The sequence below is a fragment of the Glycine max genome, chromosome 10 (genome assembly GCF_000004515.6).
Source record: "Glycine max cultivar Williams 82 chromosome 10, Glycine_max_v4.0, whole genome shotgun sequence".
Taxonomy (NCBI): Eukaryota; Viridiplantae; Streptophyta; class Magnoliopsida; order Fabales; family Fabaceae; genus Glycine; species Glycine max.
In genome coordinates this window covers 39,298,708-39,313,584 of record NC_038246.2, presented here as the reverse complement: position 1 = coordinate 39,313,584, position 14,877 = coordinate 39,298,708, and the positions used below count along the sequence as shown (strand labels likewise).

The following is a 14,877-nucleotide window of genomic DNA, read 5'->3' as shown; positions in this document are numbered from 1 at the left end:
GTAGCATCCAATGAAAAGAAATTCATCAAATATTGGAACACCATACTAATAATAGAAACACGGTGGAAAAAAACTTTGGTACTACACAAATATATTATAACTTATAAAAAAAAATACTAGCAATGATAGACTAACAATGTAACATCACATTAGTCAAACATTAATCTATATCAATATCAATTATAACTCATGTATGTAGCCACAAATAGAGGAGTCATAAGTCTCAAGTAAACTCCAAATACATTTATATTCAAATTCTTTGCCAATCCTAATTAATAAATAATAATTGTACATCATAGAAATATATATATATATATATATATATATATATATATTTATTTATTTATTTAAAGTTACATGATACCTTTTTGTGAATCCATGTGGCTTAGTAACACATTAAAAAGAATTAATTTTGTCAATTTTTAAATAAACTATTCTCATGACTTTTAATTTAAAAATAAACTAACTCGAGAGATTCTGATGATATTGTTATGTACAAGTAAACAATTCCACCATCTATAACTCATACTCAATAAACATCAACGTTCAAATATAACTCAACATAGATACTCAAAATACCTTCCTATATTTAAACAAATATAACATGTAAATTTTTATTTTATATATATATATATATATATATATATATATATATATATATGTATTAATTTTAAGGAAAAGGTTTTACTCACAAGTAAATCCATGGTAGACGCATTATTAATAGAAAAGAATAAGACAAATTTTTCTCTCTAAGACTCTTAGAAAATAAAATAAAATAAATGAGAAAAACATGCAAAACCTCAAACTAAATAAAAGAACAATAGTAGCAATACAACTTCAAATATGACAAAACATGGGTTAACAATGCAATATAACATACAATAAGCACAAAAAAAAATAATTTTAAAAGAGAAGTTTTAAATAACCTGGATTAAAGCGCACAAATGTTATCCTTAAAGATAAATACCTCCATTGGTAGGAGAATAAACACCAATTTTTTTCTCTCAAAAAAAATAATTTTTTATAAGAAAAAGAAATTAAAAGAAAATACAAAATTATTTTTCTATTTGTGTCTATTGGCTAAATAAGAAAAATATATTTAGTTATAGATCCCTTTGTGCAAGAGTACAAAACTCAAAGTAAAACTATCAGGCCTATTAAATGTTGTGAACGTTGCGAATCAACTTTGAAAAAAAAAAAAAACCTAACAAACACGTAATAAATCAAATCAACTTACTAAAAACAAAATCTTAAAAAATAAGAATTCCAATTGTACGGACGTATTCTAAAACAAATATTTTATTTTATAAAAATAAAATTAATATAAGTAATATATTTTTATAAATTTTAAATTATAAAACAAATATTTACTAACAAGAAATTTATTTGTCCCCAAAAATCTTGATCCCTCTCGTTGATTATATTTTAGTCTAGAAACAAACACAGATAGATTTGCACATGACAAAATTGGAGTCCAATGCAAAATTCTATTATCTAACTAACTGTATCACTGTCTTCGGTGAAAGAGGACTTGTGCATTTAATAAGATGGATGTTTGATTACTTTAGAACATAAGTTTCTTTCGATCAAGTTCTCCAAAGCAAAAGAAGCCAAAGAAATATTTAAATGTACAAAATAAAAGAAAGCTAATTGTGGAATTATCAATGATCAAAGAGATTGTTAAGGCTAGCCACAACATTAACACGGGGCTTCTGTATGCTGTTGCGTAACATAAATTATTGACACTAACATTATTACACCCGAAACGTGAAATTAAGAAAAGGAATTGGACTTGTCATCAAGATCAGAACCCACTTTCAGAATTGATCGCGGGGGAGGTATTGGTTCTTCCTCTTGATCCAGAGAAAATGATTTTTGGAAGGACCTGCTCCACTTCCTCTTCAACTTCTTAGGTGGGGGAATCTCTTCCACGTTCTCACTTATGCTTACAGTTTTCTTTATAGACCGCGTTGGTGCTAAACTTGGCATTGGCAATGTTAATGCAGCATTCTCTCCTTCCATCTTATCAACATTCATGCATGGCTTATTCTTCTCTTCAGCTTGCTGCACAGGAGAAGAAATAGAGTCACCAACGACACCTTCAGTTGCTGGAAGCTTCTTGCCGTCATCAACTTCGCATGGTGTCTCTGACTGTACCTTCCTTTTAGCTTTAGAATCAGAACTTCTTACAGCAGTTGAGCTTGAACTATCACGTCTTGAACGCCCTAAAGTCACAGTCTTTGACACTTGCAAAGCCAGAGCTTTTTTGAGGAAATGATAGAGCCTGTAACAGATGCCCATAGGTTGAAGATGGGATTCTCTTTTGTCCATCTGCCAAAAATTACCCACAGATAAATATGTGAAAAGGGTGGAAGAAGAGATTTGATTAATCCCACCGTGAACTAAGAATATAAAAGTTTAAATCAGGAAGTAGATATTGAAATATTTGGTAAGATATTCTTTGCTTTTCTTAGAAGGGATGTTATCCAGAAAGCTTACAGTCTTTATAAAGTTACTATTGAATTGAAAGTAGAAAGCAAGAATTTAAGAAGGCATTGCTTGATACTGCATCTCCCCCGCTCTGATCATGTTTATTGCGTAGCAAGACCACAATTAAGCGATGCAGTTAATCAGGACTAATTCAAATACAAAAAATTTATATGCTTGTTTTAGTGACTCTTTCCAAATTATTATCAGGGTTGGAGAATAGAATTACTTTGCCCATTCTTCCACGTTTACTATTTTATTAATATTTTATGTTGCAGATTTCCTTTCCCGCATGGTTTCCATTGATCGATACATTATTTTCCAGTTTGCCAGCAAGGAAAGAAACTGATAAAAAAAAAAAAAAATCCTCTCCAAATGAATTTCATTCGAACAACAAAACTTACATAGGTTTACACCTATATTTGATTTTATTCAGAGGACAAAGCTCCAGTGACAAACAAATGTGAGAATTTAGCTTAACAAAGGAACAGCTAACTATCATAAACTTAGGTCTCTTCTTTCAAGGAAATAACTGTGATGCTTTTGGTGATATCCGTCCACACAGATGCCAGGTTGCACCAGGATGAAACATAGACTTCTCCAATACCCATATATCACGGACAAGAACCTGGAAATCATAGGAAACTAGCAATCAGGGCATAAGGAAGAAGACCTTTATCAAAAATAAAAAGCAATGCACTGAACTTGAGTAAAGAATTGATTTTAGAGGTCAAAAGGGCGCATCCTTAAAACAGTAGGAAGTTCCCTTTGCTAAAGCAGCTTGTCATTTCATAGAAAACGAATAAGTGGCCTACTGTATAATTCATCGCACAGAAAATTGATTCCAAACTGCTCTCCTCTATCCTACCAATGAGGAAGAACATAAAAGCCAATGATGAAAGAATTCACTATCTTTTCCTAGATGGTTTAATGCATTTTGAAAAGTTGGCAGAAAGAAAAAGGAAATGAATATCCAGGAATGCCACAAGAATGGAATGGAAACAAAGAAATTAAGAGCCTATCTGATTCTCTTATCACTTTTTTGTTTTAAAAACTGTTCTCTAAAATAATTCCACACTACTCGGCAATTAATTTCTCATCCAAGTTCTATTAATGCTTTGAAAATTGTTTCCAAAACAAGTGTTTAAAAAAAACAGAAATAGTTAGGAGATGTTTTCTCATCCTCTTCTATTTTCTTCAAATACTCTGCTTAAGTGCCCAGGAGACAAACTTTTCGAAAACAGAAATATGTTCATGGGACAAATACTTTCAATTGTGTTAAGAGACAAACAAATTTTAAAAAACAAAAAACTGTTTTTGAAAACAATAAATATACAAGCTCCAACTATAATTACCTCCTTGCTTTTATCTCCAGCTACTACAGAACCTTTTGAGTCATATGCTTCAAATTTCTGCAATTAATATAACATTAATTCACTGTTCTGCGTTTTTGAAATTCCTATTACTCATGAAACCATGGCATAAATTTTCTGGGATTCGACTAATTTTAATGTAAAGCATACCTGTTTAGCCAAAATCTCAAGAGTAAGCTGAATAAATGTTTTATTTAGGTCTTTCCGATCAACTCCAATCTGTAATTGAAAAGGTCATCATAAAAATCATTATATTGAAAAGCAAAATACTGATTTCAAAATATGTGCGCACGTCTGTGAGAGAGTGACAGTACAATTCAACATCATATATAATCTGTCATCTGCATAAGGCTAGTAGGTTAAAAGGACGTGCATACTAACAGGACCTGGTTGATTAACACTTCTAGAATTGTCACCGTGCTTGAAGGGCGAAAATATCAGGTTAATACAATAAAAAAATTGTTTATATATTTATTCCCATAAAAGGTCTATGCAGCACAAACTATGAAAAAGCTACATAATTAAGTTTTTGTTCATGATGCCTACAAGACATAACCAGTAACTTCAGGGAGAAGTCCAGAGAAACCATACAAAGATACCAAGAAACAAAAAGTGATTAAATTCAAAATTTTCACTTGTAAACTGGTCAGAACACCTCCAGCAATACATACTACCAAAGCAATACTTAATCCAATGGGACCAGATTTTGATCAGTGATGCCTCAATGTTAGCAAGTTGATATGTCAGCTCTTTGATGTGACCCAATGCCAGTAGAGGCAGATTTTCTTTCTCTTATTTAAAAAATGTGCTACATTTTGAGTTGTCACATCATCTTGACCAAAATTTAAACACAGTACAGAAGAATACTAACCAGACGTGCAGGCAAAGTTCAAATCTTAACAACAGGCTCAACCATTTCCCAGTATACCCTGCTCCAAGCAGTGTCTCTTTGTTTAATATCATTCTTAAGGGCCTTGGACAAGATAATGAAATAAAAGATCTCATAAATTAAAGTATTAAACTATATTCTCTTTAGAAATTATTGATGCAAAAAATGTACAAAACTGTATCAGAGCTCAGATTCACTAATAAAATCACGTAAAGGAACTGAAGCATACAGAAAACATATTCTCAGTAACTGCTTTCCTTAATGTTCTTTTGTCACCTTTAGCTATTAGAGTGTTTATCTGGGAAAAAGAAAAAGAAAACATCAGCATTAGGGCACAAATGATATATCTCAACTGAAATCAAGGAGGAGAAGAAATTCAGAACAGAACAAACCACATACTACAATGCAAAAGAAAGAAGCTGCCAGGAAATAGTGATGATAAATGGTTGTAGCAGGTGAAAATTCAAAACACATCCAAAGGCCAAACATCAATGTCTTCTGTTCTTTTCTTAATTTCTTCGAGGCATTTCTTTAAATCGATTCTCCTGAACGCTATCTGAAGTGACTATATCACTACAAAATGGCTTCCCTTCAATTTCTTTCACAATGCACTCTCTTAATCTATTAACTTATAACAATCATGCATCTACATTCTGTCAAAGAAAGTGCATGCATCAAATCTCGGTACTCACAAGGTGTGGCAGAGGCGCAGAGCCACAAAATAGATGAAGTAAATTTGTTTCTTAAGAAAGGCATCAAATGCCATTTAGATATCTTCTTTACCACACAGATAATATGTTCAATTACACTGATGGATGACAGATGAGAAAATCAAGTATATAAGGATTTGAAATCATCACAATAGTAACTCAACAACCAAAAGAGACTTCAAGTTTAAATAAAGACTGCATGTTCTGCACAAAGTATTCATCATTCACTTGTATCAAATTACATTAATTTAAAATTGATCCCTGTAGTTTTCAACAAATTAAATTAATTAAAAATTGATCCCTGTAGTTTTCAACAAATTGATGTGAAGTAGACCGATATAATATGGCACTCTTGTTAATTTGGAACTGATCCACATCATCACCTTGTCAGTAGGAAATAGTGCAACACCAACAAACATGAGCCCCAGAAGCAAAGATGTTGGCATGCCAGCCAGTTTTGCAAATGTGGCACTATCTTGGCTGACAGAAATAATGAAGCACATGGAAGACTGAATTTATTTATTTATATCAATTTGAATTTTGAAAAATATGAGATTAATACTATTGAATTTGGAACCCGGGGGACCAAAACAGAACTTGTTTGAAGTTAGAGGGACCAAAAGAGTAATTAATGCAATATTTTTTTTCTCTTTATGATTTCTTTTAGTGCTACTGTAGTACTTTGTAGCTTAAACTCAAAACATGCAATTGATAAAAGATCAGTATCAAATGGAAGAATGAGTTGTAAGACAGAAACAAAATAGCGTAGTTTGATTTATTTAGCTGACACCACCTAGTGGGAAAAGACTTTGTTGGTTGGTTGTAGTTTGATCTTGTGACAATGATTTTTCTTTTTTTAAGAAAAAATCTTAGGAAAGGCTACAGAATACAACAGGTACAAACCTCCTTGTACATATTGGCAGCCTCATTGTAGAACTGATTTTTTGAATAACCCTTTTTTCTTAACTTTGCAATAGCATAGGCACTTTTAAGCTGCAACAGAGCAAAAAACAGCTTCATTAAGGTTATTGATAGAATCCATTAAAAATAAAAGGGTCCAGGTTCAATACTTTCAGTGTGATTTTAATTTTCTTTTTCTTTCCTAATCTCTCATAAAAGAGAATATTTAGGAGAGAAAGGGAAGAATGGACATCAAAGAGAGGAAAGGAATTCCTCCTTAAAAGAAAGCAACAATCAGCTGTAATTCTCCAAGATTGGGGTAAAAGAAAAGAGAGAATGGAAAAGAACAATTTGGATCAACAAAAATTATTACATAATAGTTAGGCCCTATTCTCTAAATTTGGGGGAATAATGCAAACCAAAATTAAAATAAGTTATATACATCATCACCTCAAGAATTATGTCATTTTTTGTTCTTCTCCAACCACTTCTAGTGAACCATCTGATACATCAAATATCAGAGAAATTATACAAAAGATCATGATACATAATTATAATAGTTTATAAGGAAATGTAATGCTATACAAGGTTTGAAGGCATATCAAATTGGTGAAAGAAAATACCTAGCAAAGATGTAACAAATTCTAGGTTAAATATGTTTTTGTTCCCTCTAAAAATTCCAAAGTTCGGTTTTAGTCCCTCTAATTTTGAAATGCACAACTTTTGGTTCTCAAAGTGATTTAGATAGTGCTAGAGGACCAAAAGTGGTGAATTTCAAAATTAGAGGGGCAAAAAACGAACAAAATAGAGGAACTGAAACTGAACTTCGAAATTTTTAGAGGGACCAAAGACATATTCTACCCAAAATTCTAAATGTTAAAATAAACCCATAAACATAAACATATATATATATATATATATATATATGAGAGAGAGAGAGAGTATGTTAGCATAAAAAGCCATGTATAAACAACGGAGATTTAAAACCACAGAGATCTAACCTCTTCCCAAATGGGATTTTCTCACGAGGTTCATAGGATTCATAGATAAATCCAGGACTTGATATGGATATTTGTTGTCCCTGCATCAATGATATGTCAGCAAAGCATCAAATTATTACCTGATCTGCAAATTAATGCCTTGCTTGATATTTGTTTCTGTTTTTAATTTTTAAAACTGTTTTGAAATTTGTTTAAGATCAATTTTTTAAAATTAGCTAAATTAATGCTCAAACATGTTTCTTTTTTGTTCTTTTATCTTTAAAACTAAAAACAGAAATCGAACAATCTCTAAATGATTACAGACAGCCATCATAGATAAATTTTGTTTACATTATCCTTTTAAGAGTATTATAATGACAGAGATTTTGTTAAGCAGTTGATAAATGCAAATTCAAATAAGAGGGTAACCTGAAATCCATCTAATCATCAACTCTCTAGGTGACTGTTTTAGAGAATCCACAAATGAGGTGCACGTTCTTACATCTAGCATATACAAGTTGTTAAATGATGGACAGTTCTCATGTGGTCTGCCAATTGAAATGCTAATATGCTTCGAATGTTGCAAAAATATTCTGAATTTATTAATGATAAAAATATTTTTAATGCCTTAACTATAGCCATAAACTGCATGTCTTAGGTTCCACTTATCATCTCATCAAAGAGTAGAAAAAACTCTTAATTTTAAAGAATCCCTTTACCTCAATTGGTATTCTGTTTCATAGAAAGGAAACATGGGATATTAAATCCAGTTATTCAATTCAAATAGTCAAATAAATGGCTATATAGCCCAGCACAAAAGAAGGGCATAAATGAGAGACAGTAACAATTCAATTGAAAACACCAAAACATCAGCAGTTTCATAACTAAAGACTTATACCTGAAAGATAAAGGGAACCGGTACATTACTTCATACAACAAAACTCATCAAGTAAAATTAATAAATCCAATACAATAAGTATACATTGGATACAATGCACAATGCATATAGTATACATCATATACCATGAAGAATAGCAGAAAACGTTCCAGTGTCATAAAAACACTTAAAGCTTTGAATATGTGAGGAGAGAAACTTTTCACTCACTTGCTTAGTTTTATTTCATTCAAATAACATATATATATACAAATAGGAGAGAGACAGCTTGACAAGCTTTGACAAGACAATACACACTGCTGTCTTCTTCAACAAGATAAAATAGGGAAATCTACTCTAAAGATACATCTAATAATACCCATAATTATAACACTCCCCCTCAAGCTGGAGCATATAAATTATATGCACCAAGCTTGGAACATATAAACTGAATTCTAGGCCCCCTTAAGGATTTAGTCAAAATATCTGTTGGCTGATCATTGGAATTAATGAATTCAGTGGCAATCTCTTTAGACAGTAGCTTCTCCCGAATAAAGTGACAGTCAATCTCTATGTGCTTGGTTCTCTCATGGAGGACTGGATTTGAAGCAATATGAAGAGCAGCCTGATTATCACAATACAGCTTCATTTGCATCACTTTGCAGAATTTCAACTCTTCAAGAATTTGTTTGACCCACATAAGTTCACATGTAACTACAGCCATAGATCTATATTCAACCTCTGCACTAGATCTAGCAACAACAGTTTGCTTCTTACTTTTCCAAGAAATAACATTCCCTCCAATAGAGACACAATATCCGGATGTGGATCTCCTATCCATAGGACAGCCAGCCCAATCTGCATCACAATATCCAGATACTTGTGTATTACCTTTGTCTTCATAAAGTAATCCTTGACCTGAAGCTCTTTTAATGTATCTAAGAATACGCATAACAGCATTCCAATGATCAACACGAGGATTTTGCATAAATTGGCTCACCACTCCAACAGCAAAGGAAATATCAGGTCTTGTAATGGTGAGATAGATGAGTTTTCCCACAAGTCTTTTATATCTCTCGGGATTAGAATACATTTCACTCTGATCTGCAAGAAGCTTCAGATTCGGATCCATAGGACTATCAACAGGTCTACAATTCTGCATGCTTGTCTCATCCAAAATGTCAAGGGCGTACTTCCTTTGAGAGATCGCAATACCATCTCCTGACTGAGCCACCTCAATACCAAGGAAGTACTTCAAATATCCCAGGTCTTTGGTCTGGAAATGACTAAATAAGTGCTCCTTTAGCTGAATAATCTTAGAAGCATCATTCCCTGTAATCACTATATCATCAACATATACTATCAAGTAAACACATTTTCCAGGGGATGAATGACAATAAAAAACAAAATGATCAGCCTCACTACGTTTCAACCCAAAAAGTTGAACAATATGACTGAATTTACCAAACCAAGCCCGAGGGGATTGCTTCAACCCATAGAGAGATCGACGCAGCTTACAAACAAGACCATACTCCCCCTGAGCAACAAACCCAGGAGGTTGCTCCATATAAATTTCTTCCTCAAGATCACCATGAAGGAATGCATTTTTAATATCAAGCTGATGGAGAGGCCAATGACGCATGACAGCCATAGCAAGAAAGAGACGAACAGTAGTGATCTTAGCTACCGGAGAGAAGGTGTCACAATAATCAAGGCCATATATCTGAGTATAGCCTTTAGCTACTAATCGAGCCTTAAGTCGATCAATTTCACCATTAGGCCCAACTTTAACTGCGTAGACCCATCTACAACCCACAACCTTCTTACCAGGAGGAAGAGAAACAAGTTCCCAAGTACCACTATGTTCAAGAGCCTGCATTTCATCAATCATAGCTTGTCTCCATCCAGGATGACTAAGTGCCTTATGAATATTAGAAGGGACAAAATGTGAAGATAGAGAGAAAACAAACGAAGAATATAAAGGAGACAAACGATGATAACTCAAAAAGTTATAGATAGGATGAGGATTACGAGAGGATCTAGTACCTTTTCGGATGACAATGGGCCAATCTGAATAAGAGGGATGAGAAGTAGCAGGATCCATGGCTTGAGGATTGATTGAAGAAGGAGGAGAATCATGAAAAGAAGCTTCAGGTATTGAAGGACCAACTTGCTGTATCCTGCATTGGTTTGTGAGAAGAGGTGGAGAAGCAACTTCAGTTGGATGAGGTGGAGAAGAAGGAACCTCACTGACATCTGAATTTGAGGTATCTAGAGGACATGGAGAGGGAATTGGAAGGACATTCTGGATGGAAGAAGAATGGTCAGTAGATGATGGGTAGAATGGTGTGTCTTCAAAGAAGGTTACATCTGCAGACATGTAGTATCGCCTGGTGGATGGTGAGAAGCATTTGTAACCCTTTTGAAGACGAGAATAACCTAAAAAGACACACTTGATTGCACGGGCAGAAAGTTTGTCTAAACCAGGGGAGAGATCATGAACAAAACAAGTACAGCCAAACACTTTAGGTGGAACATGGAATAAATGATCATGAGGGAAAATGATTGAGTGAGGAATTTGATTCTCAAGAGAGGAGGAAGGCATTCTGTTAATTAGGAAACAAGCAGTAAGCACCGCATCCCCCCAATGGTGTGTGGGAACATGAGAGGCTAACATTAGTGATCGTGCGATGTCAAGGAGATGACGATTTTTCCTTTCGGCGATACCGTTTTGTTGTGGTGTATGGGGACATGTAGATTGATGTAGAATGCCTTTTGAAGATAACAAAGAGGAGAAATCATGAGAAAAATACTCTTTGGCATTATCACTTCTAAAAACCTGAATTGTTGTTTTAAATTGGTTTTCAATCTCATTGAGGAAGGACATGAAAATAGGAAAAAGTTCAAATCTGTCTTTCATTAAATAAACCCAAGTACATCTAGAAAATTCATCAATAAAAGTTACAAAATATCGAAAACCAAAAGAGGAAACACGACTTGGTCCCCAAATATCAGAATGAATGATAGAGAAGGCTGAATTACATCTTTGAAAAGTTTGTGGAAATGAGGACCTAACATGTTTTCCTAGTTGACAAGGTTCACATTCTAAGACTCGAAGATTCTTTAGACTAGGGACCATCATTTTCAGTTTTGGTAGACTTGGGTGACCTAGACGATCATGCAAAAGTTTGGGGTTTGAAGTTGCTGAACAAGAAACAGAAAAGTTGGGCTTCAAGTAGTAAAGTCCTCGTGATTCACGTCCTTCTCCAATCAATCGACCCGTGCCATGTTCCTGGATAACAAAAGAATTAGCGGTAAAGGTTACTGAGCAATTTAATGAACGGGTTAACTGACTCAATGAAATTAAATTGTAGGGACATTGAGGAATAAACAAAACAGAATCCAACTTCAATGAGGAAGATAAAGACACGTGACCACTCCCTTGAGCTACAACTTTGGAACCATTAGCCACAGTAACAAGATGAGGAATTTTTGGAAAAGAAATGGATGTAAAAGAAGACTTGTTACCAGAAATATGATCAGAGGCACCTGAATCAAGTATCCAAGGACTGGGACCATCAATAGATTGAGAAATACATGCTGTTGAATAACATGGTACAGAGGAAGATGAAGTCTGGCTGCTGGATTTCTCAGATTTCAGCTTCAAATATTCTTGATATTCTTTATCAGAGAACATACTCTGATTTTTCGGTTTCGGTCTGAGTTACCTGAGCTACTTTGTCAGGGAAGCCATGCAAGGAGTAACAAGTCTCTTGTGTGTGGCCCATCCTCTTGCAATATGTGCATTGAGGACGTCCACCTCTCCCACCACGGCCTCCTCTACTGTTACGTCCTCCCCCTCTTCCACGAGGTGCAGCCATGGCTGACGTCTCCACTACATCAGCCGGATTTTCTTCTTTCAATGCATGGGGAACACGAAGCAGCCTAGTGATGAGAGAATCCATCGACGGAACCTGATCTCCAGCTAAGACTTGATCACAAACGTGATCAAAGTCTGAATGTAAACTTCTCAAGATGAGAACCATATAGAACTTATCTAGCTTTCTATTCACTTCCTCCAACGATTCAGCCACAAGGAACCTCTTCAATTCTTCCACTGCTGCCCGAGCTTTACCTATGTGTGCAATCATATCGTGGCTGGTTTGTTTGAGAGCTGTGACCTTCATGGTTGCATCAAACAAACTCTGAATATCATTGGCAAAGATTTCCCGGGCCTTTTTCCAAAAGGAGCAGCATGTTTTGAACGATCTGAGAATCTCCAAAACATCTGCCTCAACTGACTGCCATAAGACAGCACAGAGCTGATAATCTAACTTTTCCCACTCAGGTCTTCTATCATCTAGAACTGCCTCAGCATCTTTTTCAAGATGGTCATGATGCCCTTGCCCAAGGAACCACAGTTCTACTGAAGCAGACCAGGATAAGTAATTTTTCCAATTGAGCTTTGCTGTTGTGATAGTGGGAGTTCCAGAAAATGAAAGTATTGGGCCAGACGAAGCCATTTTCACTCACAGATCAAAGGAAACTAAAGTAGAGAGACAAGGAAGGCACAAGGTCACTCAACGAAGTGCCGAAACCAAAAACTAATGGCTGATATGGACTTAGGAGAGCCCGACGAGACGGCCGGAAGCAAACGCGCGCGTTTCCGACAAGGGGAGGGCGGCGCGTGGTGGTCACGCGCCGGCGTTTGGCGCGCACGGAGATGGCGCATGACGACGCGTGGGGAAGCTCCTGGCTCAGCGGTTAGTTGCGCTGAGTTGTGCTCCTCGAGGCGCACAGAACCCTGTAGTCGCCGGTTGAAACGGCCGGCGGACGGCGGCGGACGGTGGCGGACGGCGGCGCGGACGGCGATGGACGGCGGTTGATACGACCCGCTCTAGTACCAACTTAAAGCTTTGAATATGTGAGGAGAGAAACTTTTCACTCGCTTGCTTAGTTTTATTTCATTCAAATAACATATATATATATATATAAATAGGAGAGAGACAGCTTGACAAGCTTTGACAAGACAGTACACACTGCTATCTTCTTCAACAAGATAAAATAGGGAAATCTACTCTAAAGATACATCTAATAATACCCATAATTATAACAAAAACGAAGAAAAGAAACTTAAGAGAGAGTTACCACTTGTCGCGCTTGTGCTGAGGCTTTGACTTGAGTACTTATCCTCCTATCGTTCATGAAAATGGACAACTCAACAGACTAAGAAATGTTAGATAAGAAACATATAGAAAAAGACAAGAAATTTAGGAGTCACTGTCTTCATAAGATAAAACATTCAAGAATATTTACCATTGTAGATCGAAGCGTCAAAGATTTTACACCAGCAAAGGGAAAGCCATCGTGACCCTTTAACAAATGGGGATGGAAGCTCCTGAAATTACCCTCAGAACCTGATCAAGCAAAAAAAAAAAGAAGTCTCGAACTGTCAACAAATTGAAGGTCAAAGACCAAACTGAATCATTCACATAAATCCTTTTTGCACACAAATGAAACAACAACAAAAAATGTTAAAAGAGATTATTACCGTTTGATAGAGCAGAGGAATAACTCTTGCAGCAGCCGAGCCTGAAAATTCGAACACACCGAAATTATAAAAAAAAAATGCATAATGACATTAATTTAAAGCTGGAAAACAAACGTTTGGCTTCATAAAAAAATTCATTTTCTGAGAAAGGGAGGAAAGTAGTGTTACTCACAGATACGACGAAGATTCTCCAATCTGAGATGAACGATAGAGTGTGCGAACTAAGTGTAAGCGTTTGAACGGCGTCATCATTTTCAACTTCGATTCAGAAACATTGCAGCTACAGTTATACCTTTTTTATTATCACAGATGAATGATCGATCGATGCTGGATTGAACCACAACACAGGTTTCTGGTTTTTCAAGGGTTTAAGCCTTTACTTAATTTAAAAAAAATAGAAAATTATAATTTAGTAAATTTACTTTGAATGCATTCGAGTGGGCCAACAGAACAGTTATTTTGGGCCTTTACAGTTTGCCCATTCATTCTCAAATTGGGCCTTTACAGGAGGCTCAAATTTCCGTTATTTTGGGCCTGGGCTGTGATTGGATTTTTTTTCTTGAGACTTTTGTTTTTTGCATTACCACTTGTTACTAATACACTCCTTTTTTATTTATTTTTTCTTCTAAAAAATACTCTGAGACAATAGTGAACAAGACCACATGAAATATTTATTATTTGCAAATAAATTGTAAAAAAATTAATTCTTAAGCGAATAATTCTGAATAAGTTTTTATAGAAGAAAATATTTATTTTTCATAACATATTTATTTATAAGAATATAAGTTGTTTGATCATTAGAAGAATATATTTGCAATAATGTATAAAATCTGAAGTACGAGTTATCACTATATAGGTGTTCCTTTCCTCTTCTACGTACTAAGGCCGATGTTACTTTCTTTGATTTCTGAAATCACTGTATAACATTTTTTTTTTCTTTCAGAAAATCATGTTAGATTTTATTGTTAAATGAGCCATTCATGTTGCGTTTCTGACCTGTTAATTTTCTTGTCCTGTCTTGACAACTTGTTGGTAGGATATAAATGTTAAGATTGAATGAGTTGAATCTATACATGACATGTAAGGTCCAATTCATTTATTTATTGTTCAAAA

At 34.9% G+C, this 14,877-nt stretch overlaps 1 protein-coding gene across 9 annotated transcripts; it reads right to left on the bottom strand.

The window, feature by feature from the left end:
• Positions 1 to 2,875: 2,875 nt before the first annotated feature.
• Positions 2,876 to 14,150, bottom strand: LOC100779155 (uncharacterized). Of its 9 annotated transcripts, none has more exons than XR_416477.4 (12): positions 13,937 to 14,150; positions 13,765 to 13,805; positions 13,530 to 13,630; positions 13,362 to 13,439; positions 7,361 to 7,440; positions 6,810 to 6,861; positions 6,363 to 6,452; positions 4,979 to 5,047; positions 4,732 to 4,833; positions 4,011 to 4,079; positions 3,843 to 3,899; positions 2,876 to 3,115 (listed from the first exon to the last, which is right to left on the bottom strand). XR_416477.4 is itself a non-coding variant. In XM_041005751.1 (9 exons), exons 1-9 carry the CDS (start codon positions 14,014 to 14,016, stop codon positions 4,750 to 4,752), a joined length of 675 nt encoding a protein of 224 aa, XP_040861685.1. In that variant the 5' UTR covers positions 14,017 to 14,150; the 3' UTR covers positions 4,417 to 4,749. The 9 variants fall into 9 exon arrangements, 2 of the variants coding, with proteins under 2 accessions (XP_040861685.1, XP_040861686.1); XR_005886645.1 differs by having other exon boundaries at positions 4,732 to 4,789; XR_005886649.1 differs by having other exon boundaries at positions 4,732 to 5,402.
• Positions 14,151 to 14,877: the final 727 nt, after the last annotated feature.

Excerpts from the sequence above, each read along its gene's own strand:
- LOC100779155 (XM_041005751.1), bottom strand. The coding sequence starts at position 14,016 with ATGATGACGCCGTTCAAACGCTTACACTTAGTTCGCACACTCTATCGT. Across the intron at positions 13,806-13,936 it reads GGAGAATCTTCGTCGTATCT|GCTCGGCTGCTGCAAGAGTT; the intron begins GTGAGTAACACT and ends TCGAATTTTCAG. Across the intron at positions 4,834-4,978 it reads TTACTGAGAATATGTTTTCT|GCCCTTAAGAATGATATTAA; the intron begins GTATGCTTCAGT and ends ATCTTGTCCAAG.